This window comes from Rhinolophus sinicus, chromosome 2 (assembly GCF_057876585.1).
Source record: "Rhinolophus sinicus isolate RSI-liver-muscle chromosome 2, RSI-T2T, whole genome shotgun sequence".
Classification (NCBI taxonomy): domain Eukaryota; kingdom Metazoa; phylum Chordata; class Mammalia; order Chiroptera; family Rhinolophidae; genus Rhinolophus; species Rhinolophus sinicus.
The window spans coordinates 75424331-75443157 of record NC_142502.1 but is presented as its reverse complement, the minus strand read 5'-3'; the positions used below and the strand labels follow the sequence as shown (position 1 = coordinate 75443157).

Here is an 18827-nt window from a genome sequence, read left to right as displayed (position 1 = left end):
GTCACCAAGAGTTTTGCTGTTTTTTCTAAAATATTGCCACTTGCCTCCCAGGCCATTTAATGTATCTGGAACTAAGACCCACATGAATCCATTTATATAGAGGGACTAGGATGGTACTGCCTTCATTCCAAAGGATGTATTTGTCATTGTGAAGAGTGGCTTTAGTGAACTGTTAATAAATATGGTGTCTGGTCATATAAACATGGTATTTCTGAGAAAGCAGGGACGGTTATATGTGCTGCTTTATAGAAGGAGCTTATGGTAGAGGCCATGTGGTTTTGAGTGCTTTGTGGTACTGTCAGCATGAATTAAGGGAGGAGGCTTAAAGGGGAAAGTGAAGTTCAGATAAAGACAAAATCAAAGGAAAATATATTCCAAGTAAAAAATGCTTTTTTACTATAATTATTACTAGTTCGTAGCCCCAAACGGAAGAAAATACATTTATTTCTTTTGCATCTTTTAAAGTAACTACATGGTGCTGGGTGCCAATGTGGGCATATTACTCGTAGTAACCCTCGGCATAGTAAATGCTCCTATTCTTCTTTTATATTTTTTTACATGAGTTTGGGCAAAAAGGTCTTTATGATACAGGTTATTATCTTAAATGATTTTATGTGCTTTTGTTTTCTATACAAAGTTGCAACTAAAGATCTCTAACAAGTAAATGTCTGGTAGGATAAACCAGCTTTGAAGCCGGGTCTTAAGATGCAGTTTGACTTTTAAAATATTTTCTTTTATGTGTAATTTCCATTAGTAGTCACTGAATGACTAGTTTGCATAATTATAACAGCTAACAATGTGCAAGGGAAAAAAAACCCTAAAGTTTATAGTCTTGGATTGTGATTCAAGAATTACACCCATAACTAAATCAGTAATGAGCAGATTGAATGAGGACTTGTCATCTCAGTTATTTTGACATTACATAATGACCTTTCTGTAATAGCACTTTTTATTTTTAAAAATTTCTCATAGGCACTGTTGATATGATAGGGCAATATAGAGATGTCAGTTTTATGGCTCCAAATATCTACTACGCATTTTGTAAATGTATTTCAGTTATATTTTGGCAGTAAAGCGAACAGGAAGATAATGCTCCCATTAAAGTGATCAACTGCGTATATAGAAATTGTGTTGGAAGATGTGTGAAAAGGCTTTTAGATGAAATTCTTTTTCATGTGTAAATTGCCTCTGCTACATATATAACTGTCTCATAATGCTTTGGGGTAATTCAAGTACAGCACTGGAAATAGTGTTTGTGCGTACTGATCTTAAAGGAGGAAGTATATAAATTGCTTTATAAGTCTGCTGCTCTGCTGTTATATAGCATTAATCTACTCTCTTTTTCTCCCAGCCTTTTTTTCTGTTTTCTTAAACACTTGATTAAAACTTTAACTTTTCCTACTTCAGCTCTGTTTTATTTTCCATTCTTAAAAGTTATTGTAAGTTTAAAAAACAAAAGCCCTCATTTGTGCTCTCCTGCTACCCTGGACAATGTGTCTTCATGCTTCAGAGCATTCGTTTTTCAATAGTAACATTGACTAACAGTGGATCACTGGAGAAGCATGATTATTTTTTAAATACTTTTGGTATGACATTGTCTCAGTAAATGTAAAATTTTATATCATAGTGAAATTCATTTTAAGTCATACACTATTCTGTAATAAATATTTTATTTTTAGAAATTTCACATGGAAATGTTTAAAAAGCATTCTTTTCCTTGTTAACATACTTCTAAGTACTTAAGTATCTCAGAAGTACATGGATTTTTGTTTCTTTCCTGTGCCTATCAATTCTGATTACTTTCTTTTTGTTTTTTTCTCCTGACTTTTTATCTGCATCCCACAGATTTCCTCCTCTGATGCCCCTCTTCAGCCTTTGGTAGCCTCTCCTTCTCTACAAGCTGCTGTTGAAAAAAACAAATTGGAGGTATGGTAGTGTGTGAGCCACATTGCGTGGTGTTCAATGGTAAATGAACTTCCTTTCACCATGTGCCGTAATTTGGGAGTGCTGTAATAGTCGTTTAAATTTCACATGGTCTCCAGTATTGAATATATTAAATACAACAATTTCTAGAATATTTTCCTATGCCACGGGTAGGATTAAAGGGCTTTAATCTATGTGATTTTAGAATCACTGATTTAGAATCAACATTTAAGAAGCAATTAGCTTTTTTTGTTGTTGTTTCTATTACTGCCTTATAATTACAGGAACATTTTTTATAGTTGCTCTTGAATTATTTGGTCTATTAGAAAAGTCGGATTGAAATGTTTTCTTTTTATGATTCTATTGTTACAAGTACTTGAAAGTTAATGTCAAGTTTCTTTGTACTCATATAGGTGCAATGTATGCAGTATAGACTCATAATTAGAATCACCAGTTATAATTTTTAGAATATGTTTGGGGTAGGTGTGGTTAGGGTGTCTTCTCCTTGATAAATGATACGCGAGACATGGGCGATACAAAGACAGTAAGATACAGCCCCTGCCCTCCAGGATCTTACAGTCCAGTGGAGGAAAACATAACTTTACAGGTTTCTAATGCAGTATAACGTGTGCTGTGATTGACATAACACTCACTCTGCTGCTGTGAATACAGGAAGCACAATTTTGGTGCATCTTAAACTCTTCATAAACATTAACTATAAGGATTAGGATGCATTCCAAGTAGAGAAGTCACCTTTACAAAGACCTGTGGGCAAAGTGGAATGGTTGGGGACTTTCAAGTAGAATGGCATAGCTGGAACAAGTGTAGGATAGGGACAGAAGTGGGAGAGGAGCCTCCTTGTGAGCCTAATGAAAGAGTTAGGTCTTCATTCGGAAGGCCGTGGCACTTTAATGATGAGTTTTAAGGGCAGAAGCCATAACAGATCTGATTTTCATGTCGTAACACTGCTCCACTGTTTCTGTGGAGAGTGAATTTTATGCTGATGGGTGTGGAAAAACCTTGAGAACCTTTTGCTCTAATCCATGAATAAAACCATGGGAGCATGTGCCAAATAATGGAGGCAGAGGGAATGAAAAGGAGAGTGTATTTTTAAGAGATCTTGAGAAGATAGAATCCATGGGATTTATTTTTGGTGATTTCATATGTGCCCACCAATCCTAGTGATTAGAAAGACAAGCTTCTTCCCTACTCTCATGACAACAGCTTCCCTGAGAAATAACAGTTCTGAAAAGTTACAGAGCAGTTCATCCCCAACATGTGAGTGAGAATGTTCAATTTCATTACTTTCCTCACTAATCTTGATTAATATCTAGAAAACATTTTATAACATATAAAGAATTTTTGCGCCTCTCATTTATTCTTCACTTACGAAGTAGGGATAATATTACTTACCTTATGAAGTTGTTAGGATTAAATGAGTCAAAACAGTATCTGGCACGTAGTGAGGGGTCGGTAACTACTAGCGGCTGTCGTAAGGAAGAGCAGCAGTGTCCCACTGGATGGCAGTGAGTGGGTGAGACTTGTGAGTCTGGGCTCTGTTGTCCCATGACCTTATACCTTAGTGTTGCTTTGTGCCTTACTTTCCTGAGATTTTGTTTCTTCATTTGTAAAATGACAATAATGACAGGTTTTTTCCAGTTATTGTAAAAATTAAATTAGAAAATAAGGTGCTTATCGCAGTGCCTGGCCCATAGGAATTTTGATTGTATCTCTTATGTTATAGCCTGTTAATTGCCAGTATTATCTTTCCTGATTTACAAACAGCAAAAATTCCACTCTTGGAAGAGGTTGTGTCAAACACCATTTTAAACACAAAGGTGCAAACTTAGCCTTCAGGCATTTTGACTAAGTTTCGTGTGTTTATTATTCCGCCTTTCCTAGGTTTACAGTTTATATTTTCATGTTTGCTACCAGGAAACATGGTCAGATCAGTACTCAGTTGTAACAGAAATCTAGGTTTCTGTGCATCTCGTTCCTCTAAATGCCTTATGAATAATGCTCTTTGTTTAATCTTTACTTCATTTTCCTTTCTCTGGCATGTTTGTGGCCCTTAAGTTTTTAACATTATATCCTGTCTCATGCTTCTTGAAAATGCAAATTGTGAACATTATCATACCATTATAGTTTACCTAGACTGTTGGTTTACACTAACTGGTCAGGTGGCTCTGGTCCTGAAGCACTATATTTAACATTTTACTGTGAGAAAATTATTGTATTTGCCATTTTTAAAATCACAACATTATGGAAAAGGTTTTGTGATGTTTTAAAAACTTAAAGGGATTGTATCCTTTCCCCCACATGTTTACATATTATAATCTGTTTTTATCTGTGTGAAAGTAATTGTGTTCCATCAGTTTACTTTTTTTTCTTAAATTCAGATTTCAACTTTATTGGTGCTATTAGGAAGTCTAACTAACCTTATATAAAGATACAGTGAGGATTTATTGAATAGAGTTTTCATTTGTTTAAGATAAGCTCTGAAATATCAAAGTTGTAAATTGTCTCAGTTCCGTGTTAATTTTTTTAAGAAAAGATATTCTTTATTATATCAACATGTAACCTCAATGAGGAAATGAATTTGCTGTGTTAACTTTTATATTTCAGTATCACCAGATTTTGTCATCACTGAATATTTGTACTTTTCTCAAATGATAACTCTAATAAAAAATATTTTAAAAACTCACATTTTTTGGAAAGTAAACTTATCAAAAACCTTGGGCTATGTTTTAGAAAGAAAAGGAAAAAAAAAAGGAAGAGAAGAAGAGAGAAAAGGAACCAGAAAAGCCTGCAAAACCTCTTACAACTGAAAAGGTAAAATTCCCTTGTTTTAAAATCTATGAAGATTACCATTTTATTTGTATACTTATATTTGAATGACTTTTGTGATATTCACAATATGCAAATAATCATTCTTTCAGTAAGTATTTATTGAGTTAGTACTCTGTGTATTAAGCATGTCCTCTAGCTTGTTCTGCATGAACTGTAGTCAGTTACATGCCAGGGGTGCCAACAAAATGTATACAAGTGGGCATTTTGGTCAGCGTTGCTCAAGCAGTAGTTTGCCGTAATCAGAAGTGTCTGGACGCTGATGGCAACCACTTTGAGCACCTCTTGTAATTGCAGAAGTCAAAAGTGACTTGTATTCATCTTTTGTTATCAGTATATATTGAGCATTACAATTTTAATAGTTTTTCCTTTCTTAAAATGTATATACAGTTTTTTGGCACTCTCTGTATGTGTGGCTATCGATCATGTGAGTTCTTCAAGGACAAGTATTTTCTTATTAATGACATAATGAATGGTGTTTTTAGTTTTCATGCACAGTCAGACTTCAGTGAAAATTTAGAGAATGAAAAGATCATCCCTTAAGGGGCCTTCTGAAAAGACTCCATGCTTAAGGTTAGCATTTGAAGTCGATTTTGAAGTGTAGGTAGGATAAGGTGGAAGGCAGGAATATATCATTTGGAGAGAACACCTTGAGCACAGGCATGGAAACTGAAAATAGAAAAAGTATGTATGTGTAGAAAAAGAGGAGTAGTGGAGCATGAAGACAGATACATACCTATATGTAGAAAATAGTGAAAAATTAGACCAGAATAGTAGATTGAGCTCAAATTGTAGAAGACCTTAAAGTCCAGGTTGATTTCTTTTTTAGAGGAAATGCGTGGGAAACATTTCAAAGCTTCTAAAGCAGATGATACACCTAATTCACAAGGGTTTTTTTTTTAAGGTTATTTTGGCAGTGGTCTGCACGATAGATATGATTAGGCAAATGAGAAGTAGAGAGAACTTTCGAGTTTTGTAAACAGATTGGTTAAATAATAATGGCGGCTTGGCTTTGAATGTATTTCATCACACAACTATGGGAGCACAGTAAGCGAATTGTCAGTGAAGGGAGCATCCTTGATTTTGTTGTTAAAATTTAAAAAATTGACTTTATCAGGGCATAAATTACATACTACAAAGTGCATTTAAAGTGTGTAATGTAAGTACATACTGGTTATTTCTCTGACATTTATTAGAGCAGTCTGTGCTCCTCTGTCATTTACCAGTATATCTTGAATGTCCTTTCTTACTGATAAATATATATAGGCTTTTCTGTCTTTAATATCATTCCATTGGTGGATATATCATAATTTGTCTTCGTCTGAATACTGTAAGATTCTTCTTAAAATTGCTCTCTTTTGAATAATGAAAATCTGTGTATATATAATCAGTATGCAGCTATGTGATAATTTCTTAGGATCAACTGGAATTGCTAAGTCAAAAGATACAGACTTTTAAAAACTCTTTTGAAAAAATTAACAAACTGATAGAAGATAAAAATGGAAGAACCTAGCCCTAGCCTTGGTTAATTTGAGTTTTAGTTCGGCTATTTACTAGATATCTGAACTCACTGAACCTCAGTTTGCTCATATATAAATATCTTAATTCAGTGGGCATTTTTGAGTACCCACCGCATGCCAAGCACTATTTCAGTCACTAGGAATAGAGTGGTGGGGGCATGTCCTGTGTCTTGTAGGATGTTGAGCAGCATTCTACCCGTCCTAAGAATCAAAACGTCTTCAGACGCTGCTGAATGTCCCCCAGGGGCATAATTGCTTCTCACTCCAGAATCTCTTGATTCAAATTCTAGATCCGTGAAACCGGGTCTAGTAGAAGAATGAAAGACTGTTGTGCAACTCACTAGATAGCGCCGTGAGAGCAAGGCTTCTTTTGGATGTAGATGCAAATCCTTTCTCAGCAGTTTTACTCAAATGCTGAAAGGAAGTAATATAGTTATGTATATGAAAAGTTTATAATAATGCCATTGAGTGGAAGGTAAAATATAAGATCAGTTGACACCGAAATAAACATTTTCTTAATTAGAAGTTATCCAGAGTCAAGTTTATCTTTTAAAACCACACATCTTTTCATCTAATTCCTATCTGATTAGAATCATCTGCATTTTGGAGGCAAAAACAGAACAGGGTGTTAGGATAAAAGTTTGGTTAGATATGTAGTCTTGAGTCACAGAAAGCATTAGTCATAAACTTTGTTATTCATCTTCTAGAATATTATTTTTGTGTTCTTTATAATTATTTGTCTCGATTACTACATTTATTTGAAAGTATTGCAGTGCCAGAAAAACTGGAGACAGAAAGAAAGATTCTAATTTCATCAAAACTTAGTGGAGACCTGAACACTGGGAAAAATTAAAATAAGTCTTAATTGCTTACAGAATGAAGCAATTAAGTACAAGTGCTTAAGCCCTGTTTTCACTTTATGTTTTAGTTAATCCCTTCCCAAATCTATACAATTTCCAGGGAAATTGAGTAGATAGTACTGTCTTCTGAACATGCCATTCTTACTTTTATCTCAGTAACTGATTTGGTTCCATACCAACTCTCCCCACCCCCACTTTTCTTTCGACCTAACCAGGTCTACAATTCCTTTTCAATTTTTATGTTTGTATTCGGCCTCATTTCTTTTCATAGCCATTTTCCCTTGTAAAACCCATAGAAAAATACAAGAACAGTATAGAGGAAAACCAGTTTTTTAAATCATCTGCCATCTTACTATCCAGAGTCTCACCACTTTTAACATTTTAGGTTTTACTTTCAATTCGTTTTTTCTTTGTAGATTGTATTGTCTTTATATTTTTCTTCCCTTATTCCTGACTTAATATTATGAGCATTTTTAGTTTAGAGACTACATTACTAAGGTTTTATATTTTCTAAATTTCTATCTCATTTTATGGCATTTTCAAATATAGGTGGAAATGAAAACTTTTATAGGATTTTAAAATGGTACTTTATAGCTCATACTCATTAGGATGACTATCAAAAAAACAGAAAGTAGTAAGTGTTAGTGAGGATGTGGAGAAATTATAACCCGTGTGCACTGTTGGTAGGAATGTAAAGTGGCGCGGCCACTGTGAAAAAGACTGGGTGATTCTTCGAAAAATTAAACATACAATTACTGTATAATCCAGTAATTTTGCTTCTGGGTATATACCCCAAAGAATTGGAAACAGGGACTCAAACATACTTGTACGCCCTGTTCATAGCAGCACTATCCACAATAGCCCCTAAATGGAAACAACCTAAGTGTCCATCAGGGAATGAATGGGTAACAAAATGTGGTTTATACATACAATGGAATATTATTCAGCCTTATAAAGGTAGGAAATTCTGACATACGGTGCAACATGAATGATCTTTGAGGACATAATGTTAAGTGAAATAATCTAGTTACAAAAGGACAAATACTGTATGATTCTACTTTTCTAGGTAGAATAATTAAATGCATAAAGAAAGAAAATGAAATGGTGATTTCTAGGGGCTGGGTGGGGGGAAGGCAGTGAAAATGGTCAGTTATTGTTTAATAAGTACAGAGTTTCAGCTTTGCAAGAAGAGTTCTGAAGATGGATGGCTGTATTGGTTGCACAGCAGTGTGAATGTACTTAATGCTACTGAACTATTAAGGAGGTAAATTTTATATGTATTTTACTACAATTAAAAAGTTAATAAATAAATTTTAAAAGGTACTTTGTAAACATTGCAACTTTAAAACCAATTTTAATGAATTTTATAGTATAACAATTTTATTGTCATGTTTTTCTTTTGAGTACATGAAGAATGGCGTTTTCATGAATTATGGCATTTATTTTAGCTACCTTTTAGCTGAAGTTCTGTTCATCTGTGTTACAACCTTTTTCTTATAATCATGCTGTTTCAATAATTATTGTTAAATGACATTTAAACTTTCAAAACAAAGCATGAATGTGTTTTACCTGTAGTGGTAACGTACTGACCTGTGGTAGTGTGGGAGGGAATAGTCACGGGCACGAGACTAGGAGGTCACAGTACTCTAGAGAGGACTGGGGAAAGGTCTGCTTGTCCCCCTGAGTCACGGTCACCCACCATTTAGCAAGTGCGGCATTGTTACAAGTGACAACAGGAATCGAATATAAAATAGGACTAAGTTGTACAAATAAATTTGCATAACATTTTTTGTTTAAATGAATACATCTAATGCTCTTAGATGCTTCTCTCCACCATTTACACATTGTGATAGGCCACTCAAAAAAATTAAATGTTAATGTTACGTTTTTGTAATTACAAAAAAAACTTATAAATGTGAGAATTTGATATATAATTTTTACCTTTCTTCCCCTCTTTCTCCTCCTACCTCACTAAAAAAAACTTAACTGGTGGGAAAGGACTAATACTGAGTCCTAAAATTGTAGTGCCTTGAATGTGTTAACATATGCTTTGTCCGGTAAGTCCTGTTTTTAAATTTATTATTTTTTTTTAAATTTTCTAAATGTATAAAAACTTCAAGAAAAGTTTTAAAAACTATTTTTTATTTTACTTGAACATCATTTTCTTTACATTCTTTACCCCTTAATTCATCTATTGATTTAAAGCAATAAAATCTGACCAGAAAGTAAAAAACTGTGCAGTGATGAGAGGACAAGGTGTTTCTCCACTCACATGGGAAGCATCCATGTTTTATTTTTAAAAAGTATCCACCTGTGTAAAGGAACCCCTGCCCTTGGGATTCTAGCTCTTCCTGTTTTGCCTGCCAAAAGATGGCTTTTCTACCATGTTTCCCCAAAAATAAGAGCTAACCGGAAAATAAGCCCTAGCATGATTTTTCAGGATGACATCCCTTGAACGTAAGCCCTAATACGTCTTTTGGAGCAAAAATTAATATAAGACTCGGTCTTATTTTGGGGTAAACACGGTAGGTACACATTTCTTATCTTTTAGAGTTGTCTCTTGCCTAGATTTTATGGCCTCTTGCTACAAACCTGACCCCAATTATTATTACTGCATTTAGCATTATTAACTGGATCTGGAGAAATAGATAGGAACTCTGTGGGGACAGAGCCAGGAGAGCAGTTTCCAGGCTCTTGGCCTCACGTGGAAAGGTGCTGGCTCGGGTAGTAGATGGCCATCAGTCTGTGACTAGCTAGTCATCAGCTGTTACCGGTTAGCCATTAGCCACTGATATGACTACTGTGGCTGAGCTAGCAAGCGCGGATTGCAGTTAGTAAGTGGGATTGGTTGGCTGGGTGGGTGGGTGGGTGGCAGAGAAACAGACAGCAGATTGTGGATCATGTGGCTTCTGCTTCCTGTGTCTCCGACCGAGCAGCCAGCGAGACTATAGTGGTATGACTCCCCTTTTTATGGCTCCGTGGGTGTTCCTTTTTGGCTTCACCATATCCTGCGTTCTTATGTGGGGAGCGGGACTAGAGAGCCCGCATGACAGACTCTGTTTTCTGATAACAATGGTAAGCAATCCTGAGGTATGGCTCCAAAAGTACCCAGAATGGTTTTTAGTGTAGATTACAAAAAAAGGTCTCATAACTGCATAGTAACTACCTAGTAAGAACATTCTTAGAATCTGATTGCAGTGAATATTAATAACCTTATAGAGAACACTATGTATGCAGTCTTTGTTTTTTTCCCCCTCTGTGCCCAGTACTCTCCAGACTTTTTGTCATTTGAAGCTTTCCCTTTTTAGCTTCATAGGCTGCACAGCTTTGATCAAATGTTATTAGAGCCTTCCGGTGTGCACTGTATTTTACATCCCATTGATTCCATTCACCTGAATTCAGTTCTCTGAATATACAGTCTGACTTCTTAATCCCCAACCACACTCAGCCCTCTGTCTTTACTGTATTAAGTAAGTATGCTGTGGGACTTAAGTGTGTGTTGCTGTTGTAGCTACTGTAATAGTCTGTGTGATTTAAGTGTAAAGTTGATAATTATAACCTGAAGAGCGATTTCGTCTGACAGTTTGGTTGCTTTCAAGTAGATTAAATGCTACCACCATTTTGTATCCAAATGTGTGTGTGCATGATATTTAGAGAGATACATTGAAAGTTCCCCTCAAGAATCTTAAAATTCTGAAAGAGCAAGTGATTGAAAGGGGATGATATGAAAAAATAACCTTAGCAAAAGGCTGATACAGCACAATGGGAGAAATACAGAGCGTGGAGATTCAGAGAAGTGAGAGATAACATGTTGGGATTATTAGGAAAGTCTTCATGGAGGTGGTTACATTTGATGTGAGCTTTGAAAGATTATTAGGAAGGAGGAGGAGAGGGCAACAGGCAGAGGAAATAGCATGAAAAAAATGACTGAAATTGTAAGGCACATTTTGGCAATAGCGAATAATCCAATTTAACTAGAGTATAGGACAATAATGGAGTATGCAGCAATAAAGATAATGTTGAGAGAACCTGAAGTTTCATGATAAATAGTAGATCGCTTCTGATTTTGAGTAGGGGAGGATATTGATTTGCGCAATGGTTTAGTAAGATGATATCCTGGCTGCAGAATGTAAGATGTATTGAAGGGAGAGAGGCTATAATCTATAGTCCAAGTAAAAGATAATTGAGGCTTGATGTAGAATGCAATCTATAAAAGTAGATTAGCCAGCATCTACTTCTCTTAGAGGAATGATTGAAAGACTTTTTTGTTTTAATGCATTTTACTTTGCTTTTTAACAAATAGCTTTGTCAAACTTCAAGGAGCTATTATATAAAATTCATTCATTTATTCACTCAACAGCTATTTGTTAAGCAATCACTGTATACACAGTGCTAGGGATACAGTAATAAAACAGAAATTTTTATCTTCATATGACAATGTATAGAGGGTGCCCCAAAAATGTACACCTTTTAAGAAAGGAAAAAACTGTATTAAAATTGTAATACAATGAATGACGCTAGCATTCATTTGATTAATGCCATCTTTTGAGGGAACGTCATACTACACATTGCTATTATAATTCAATTGAACTTCGAAAAGTAATACGAGATAACATCTCTTAAAATGTGTACATTTTTTGGAACCCCCCAGTATTTAGACACATTTCAAATGCATAACGTACTTTATCAATAAAAGATACTAGTGTAATGTGGAGTAATGAACACCACCATTACTTTATATTAACCAAAAGCCATAAATGACATTATTATTGCCAACTTTTTATATTTTATCTCCTGAATGATATTTTAATTGATCATTAGACTTTAAACTTTATAGCACTGGTAAAGAGTTTAAAGACTTAGTACTTGAGTTTAATGAATATGCATTTACTTATTTTTCAAGGAATTTTAACAAATGTCTATTTCAGATATATTGGTGCTTTATGGACATTGCATTGAATCTAACAAATCTCCCCAGTTCCATCTCTCCCTTAATGAATAGATGACAGGAGCCCATTCCCAGAAGCAGTAGTTCTCAAACTAAAACCTCTACCCCTAGTTATTTTAATTAGCAAATCTGAGATGGACCCCCAAAATGTGTGTTTAACACACAGACTCAGTGGAGATGAAATGCAGCAGGAATATATTCTTCTACCATTTTTTTTACTTCTTAACCACTCATTAATTCTGTTGAAGCCAAACTTCTATGATTCTGCTGAATAGATAGCGTATTTTTTCTTGCTGCACCTTAGGACCTTATTTCTGTAGTACTGTGAACTTCAAATGGTAGAAGAGGGTGAAGGTGGTCAAATATATGGTGATGGAAAGAGAACTGACTCTGGGTGGTGAGTACACAATGTGATATATAGATGATGTATTATAGAATTGCACGTTTGAAGTCTGTAATTTTACTAACCATTGTCACCCTAATGAATTTAATTTAAAAAAATTAAATGCTACAAGGGAAAGCAATCCTTCCTTCATAATTGACTTGAAAACATCTGGGGAATGATCTCCTTGGTTTCTTCTAATCTTCTGATCTCTAGGAGGTATAAAGTGGGTTTGTATAATCATGGTTCCTTGCAGCGATACAGAATAGAGTGTTGGACAGCCCCACTTTTCTACAAGCTCTGTATTCATGCTTTCAGAAAACTGGGACTTTTTCTCTTCAACTACAGATCTGGATTAAAGTCTCCATGTCCATTGAAAGGGTTCTTTTAAATGCCAACCGGTCTATGCAATTGACTTATTGAGAGTGTTCTTATCTTCTTTTTAGTTCTTTTTTATTGTTATCCACTTTGTAACTCTTATATTTCTGAGTTCTCAAACATGTTCACAAAGTTTAAATCCTCTTTGTTTCCATCTCTTTGTTGATTGTAAAAGGAGGTCGAAAAACGAATTTAATATTTGTTTTCCACTGCCCGGCTGCTTTGAGTTCCCTGAAAAGCAAGTAGAAGCCAGTAATATCTGTAAGACAGTAAAGGGTTACTCTTTCAGCCCAGTGCAGGAGACCCAAGGATGTTGAGAATTGTCTTTTAAACAAGTGTTTGTAATTGCATTGTAAAATCTATTTGAAAAAGAGTTAATTGTCACGGTAAGACTGTTAATAATATTTATATAAATTTGCCTTTATTACAAGATCATAAATCTTTGGGATTTATTTCTCAAAATATATTGTATTTCTAAATGTAAATTTTAGTCCAGATACTTAAAATTTCATATAGAAAATATAAAATGGATGTATACCTATTACTCAGCTTCAGCTCATGTCCAGTCTTGTTTCAGCTATACCTTTACTCTCTCTCCCCATATTATTATTATTCTTAGTTTTAAACTTTTACTTCTTTTTAGTTTGTTTCTCCAGGACCCATCAGCTCCAAGTGAAGTAGTTGTTTCAATCTACCAGGTTTCCCTGAAAATAAGACCTAACCAGAAAATAAGCCCAAGCAAGATTTTTGAGGAGGACATACATCCCCTGAATATAATAAGCCTTAATGTGTCTTTTGGAGCAAAACTTAATGTAAGACCCAGTCTTATTTTCGGGGAAACACGGTAGTTGTGGAGGGCACAGCTCACACTGGCCCATATGGGGATCGAACTGGCAACCCTGGTGTTAAGAGTATATCACGTTCTAACCAACTGAGCTAACCGTCCGCCCCTCACCATATTATTTTTAAACAAATCCCAGAAATTATTTCATCTATAAATATTATATATCTCTAAAAGATAAGGTCTCTTAAAGAAACAACAGAGTGCCATTATCATATATACTAAAAAAAGAGAGGCATTCCTTTTTCCTCATCAAACATCCTGTAAAGTGTTCAGATTCCTAGTTGTCTCATACAAGTCATGCATTTTTTTTCTCCCAGTTTGTTTGCATCAAAATGCAGATCAGATTGGTATGTCTTTTAAGCTTTTTAACATAGCATTTCCTTCTTCACCTCTTTTTTTTTCTGTGTAATTTACTTGTGAGAAAAAAAGTGATTTTTCTTACAATATGAACTTTGCTGATTTGCATTTCTGTAGTTCTTTTGTCCTTTGTGTTTCCTATAAATAGTTGATTGGATACCCATTTGACTTTGTTTTTTCTAAGCTAGACCGATGTGGTATTACTGTTTTTACATCAGGAGGCACATAATGTCTAGTTATTTATTTCTCTTCTTGATGTGTTAGCCCACTTACCCCAGTAGCTTTTCTAGCAATTCATCAAGGGCTGAAAAATGGTGATATCCTAATTCTATTATTTCTTTTTCATTTAGTAGTTGAAATATTTCTACTAGTTTTGGTTACCTGGTAGTATAATTCATATATGAGAGGCAGCATCATACTTTCTGTTAATTACCAGTTTTCAAAATAATGAATTGATTTATTAGCATCCTTCAGTTGTGTCCAGTTTGGGGTTATTTTGGTCTTATAATGTATTCATGAATTTAAACACAGATGGTGTGCTTCAGTTATTATTCTTTGATGGGAAGCCTCTTCAGGTTGGCTCCTGCATCTTTTTGTGATGCAGCTACAGTTGTATGATAATTTCCTTGGTATTTGGTGTGATAATTGTTTTAAGCTCATCTTCTGCATTGCCTGTCTCACACCTGTCATCAGCTATTTTACTAGGGAGCCCTGGTTCCTTTTAGTGAAAAAGCATATTTCATTACCACATTATAGGTCATAGGGATGCTTATTGTCAGTCCATGTGTAATATACAGTTTCTCAAATTTAAACTGTTTAGTCTTTGTAGCTGTCATTTTATAGAAAAAAGTAGTTGTCACTAGTGATAGTAAATCAAGAACAGATTGTGGACGTGAATTTAGAACTCCATAATTTACTGTTTTCTTAGTTTAGAAAAAGTGTCGCTAAATTGAATAGTCAACAGTGACCTTGTTAGATTTGAGACGTGATGCTCAAGAATCATAGGTAGCAGGTTTTATTTCTATTACCATCTCTCCTTTATTTTCACTTTTCTCCCCTTTCTAAATCCTATTTTTAAATACACTAATACATTAAACATTGATAGAGTATGCTCAGATCTTGTTTATAATGAATGCCTATTGCTGTGGTTTTCATGTTATGCTGTTTTGCCACATACAAATGTATTTGCAAATAAAACAGAAAAGAGAAAGGTTATGATAGAGATTTCTTTTAGGAATTGGTATCTAGGAGATACTCTTGGCTTTTAGGGTAGGATGTTGAGGTGGAGAGGTTTTTGTTTTTTTTGTTTTTATCAGACCTGCTTTCCCCAGTCTTCTCTTTCTTCCTTGCTGGTTTCCTAACCTTTGTTTCAGAAAAAGAAGTGGAGCTGGGCTGAAGGACACTAGGTCTGTGATAGTGGAAGACTGTCCCCGTAGAGTATTGGGATTCCTCACACTAGTTTTGGAATATTTACCACTAATGTATAATTATGGTAGACTTTTTATTTCCAGTTTGTGGAAAAACCATTCTAGTAACATTTCCAGTTATAAATTTTTCTACCATATTACTTTTAAATAACAGCTTTATTGAAATATAATTCACATATTATAATATTTTTCCATTAAGATGTACAACTTAGTGATTTTTAGTATATTGTTAGAGTTGCACAGCCATCACCACTGTCCAATTTCAGGACACCCCAAAAGAAACCTCATACTAATTCAATAGCAGTCCCTATTCAAGGCAACCATTAATCTTTCTGCATCTATGTATTTGTCTATTATGGACATTTCATATAAATGGTATCTTTTAAGATGTGGTATTTTGTGACTGGTTTCTTTCACTTAGCATAATGTTTTCAAGATTCATCCATGTCAGAGCATATGACAGCACCTTATTCTTGCAATATATTTTTTGTTGTTGCTATTACGGAGCAAATAAATGGTCATTCTGTCATCAACAAATTATGAGCTGTCAAAGTTTTTAAAAGTATCATGTTTTAATGATTCAAGAGTAAGACGAACAAGAAGTAGCCATTTATTAGAGATTTAAAATCTGAAATCAGTATTTTATAAGACAGGTAATTTCTGTGTTCATTCATGTTTCAAAAGAATGTTTCCCATTTCAGGTCTACATACTGTCAAAAGCAGAAATGTGTGGAATTAAAATTTCAGTTTTCTATGTTTCAATTCTTATTGAAATTTTTAATGCAGTTTTTCACTCTCTCTATTCTGACTTCTCTAAAGTAATCATAAAATGATTTGAAAATATAAAGAAACGAGGGTTACTTAAACCCAGATGATAAATGGTGAGAACTTGTTGATCCTGATAAACTGAGGGTTATATTGACTGTTAAAGGCTGTATCCTTGATACAGTTTTATTGGAACAGAGTATGTCAAAGCCACATCAGAACAATATTAGTATTTTTAAGATTTTGAAATAGGGTGTCACATATATCGTTAACTTAAATCTAAATTCTGCTAATAAGAAAAGAACATCCTGCTGAGTTGGCAGTAACATGCCTCTACTTCAGATCATTTTGGACAGACTTGTCTTAGCCCCTGATTTCAAGCAGTGGACTGGATTCAGGATCCCCTGTTACTCTATATTTCTTGCCCATAGAGCTGTGTAGAACAGTGACTTCAGTTTTGCTCTCTGCTTTGCTTTTTCTGTTTGATTTCTGTTCTAGGAAGATGTTTACCTCAATTCTGAGCCTGACTAATCTTAAGAGTTTTCTCATTTAATATTTTGTCATGTGTTTGAAGCTGAAAGGATGTGATTAAGGATGAGATTCTGGAGTCATGTTGGCTACAGAATGTAATAAGTGAAAACAAATCTAATTTAAAGTGTATCTTCCTTTGATTAAATAAACTTGATCTAAGATACACTACCAATAGAAATTTACCAAATACAAGCACTATGCGTTGGATAGAGATATTGTTTATTGATTTTCATGTCACTTTTCTATATAGTAAAATGTAAGTCATAATTGATATTATGAGCTTTAAAAGAGGAGAAAGGGAGAAGGGAGAAGAAAACTGATGGTGATGGGTATGTCTTGGTGCAGAGACTAGAGAAACATTGTGGAAATCTTATATATTATTCAAAGTAATTTTGAGCCAGTGATAGAATTTTTATCTAGGACAATCTAGCAGATTTCTTTTTTGTTAATTTTTTTTACACTTAATTATGCAGAGTGAGTTAAGCTACTTTCTTATAAATAGGCATTATTTAGAAGGCAGCTTTTCACCACTATGAGAGAATCCTTAAGTAAGCATTTAAATCTCCAGACACTTCTTTAAATAGGTTAAATGATCACACATAAGAGAGCTAATCAATGCAACCACTAACTGGTTTAAGGGAATAATCATTAGCTGCTGGATTTAGTTCTTACAGAGTCTAAAGTTTGACTTGTCTGTACTTTTTGTCAGTAAAACCAATGTTACAAAATTTCACTCTAGGTGGCACTTGAAATTGCTGTTGAGTTTCTTTCCCCCTTTGAACCCCCCCTCCAGTTTTCAAGATGTCCTGTTTTTTAATAAGAAAATTAAGAGAATTAAAAAATATTTCTAGCACCTCTCACTCTCTTGGTCCTCCTATTTCGCACTCGCCCAGAGTTAATCATCATTCAGATTTCTGTCAATATAGATATATTTTGTGTGCTTTTAGGTTTTATGTGAATGAACTAATACAGCACATACTGTGTCTGGTTTCATTTGCTTATCTTTGTGTCTGTGAGATTCATCCATGTCGTTGTGTCTTCTTTTCTTGTTGTTAAGTATTATTCTGTTGTCTACATGTGCCATACTTAATTTTTCCGTCCTACACAAGTAGTTTTTGGTTTAGGACTTCGATGAATAAAGCTGCTATGAACATTCTTGTACATGCCTTTTGATAAACATATATCCATAGCTTATTGGGTATGTACCTAAAAGTAGAAATGGTGGGTCATAAAATATGTACAAGGTGTGATCACAAAATATGGTGAATATTTAAATAAAAAAAATTATTACAGTAAAAGTCACATTGCTATTAGTCCCCCTCAAAATACTCCCCCTCGCTTCGAACACACATCCCATCATTCTCGCCACTTTCTGAAGCGGTCCTAGAAGTCCTCTTTTGTCAGTGTCTTTACTTCATCCTCCATTATGACAACGCTCCATGTCACACAGTGCCTCTGGTATGGCAATTTCTGTTAAATAAAAACATTACAGTGTGTCCTCCTCCACCTTATTCACTGGATCTGGCATCATACAACTTCTGGCTCTTCTCCAAAGTCAAAAATGACCACGAAAGGAAAACATCTTGAATCGATTCAGGACATCAAGTCAGCCATGACAGCGCAACTAAAGACACTCATGAAAGAGGACTTCCAGAACTGCTTCAGAAAGTGGCAACAACGATGGGATAAGTGTGTTCAAAGCAAGGGGGAGAATTTTGAGGGGGATTGAATGCAATGTGTCTTTTACTATAATAAATTGTATTATTTAAACATTCACTGTATTTTTTAATTACATGTATATGTCCAGCTTTTTAGTCTTTTTGCCACAGTTTTCCAAAATGATTGTACTAATTTATATTCTCTTTAGTATTGTATGATAATTGCTTTGCATTTTTCACAATAACTTGGCATTGTCATTTAAAAAAAAAATCTGGTGGGTATGGAAACTAGTATTTGTATTAGTTGGTACTAATTAAGTACACAGAATGTCCTGGCAATTGGGAGGTTATCTTTAAATGAATAAATCGTTTAAATAGCTTGAAACA

General features: G+C 34.6%; 1 protein-coding gene across 2 annotated transcripts in view; it reads left to right on the top strand.

Moving 5' to 3' along the window:
• The window catches only part of SMAP1 (small ArfGAP 1), a 130510-nt gene that overhangs the window by 69633 nt on the left and 42050 nt on the right, over positions 1–18827 (top strand). Inside the window, exons 5-6 of one of the 2 annotated variants that reach the window (XM_019749321.3) lie at positions 1846–1926; positions 4675–4755. In XM_019749321.3, coding sequence (XP_019604880.2) covers positions 1846–1926; positions 4675–4755 — 162 coding nt within the window. The remainder of the gene's footprint in view (positions 1–1845; positions 1927–4674; positions 4756–18827) is intronic. The other variant, XM_019749322.3, reaches the window with a different exon arrangement.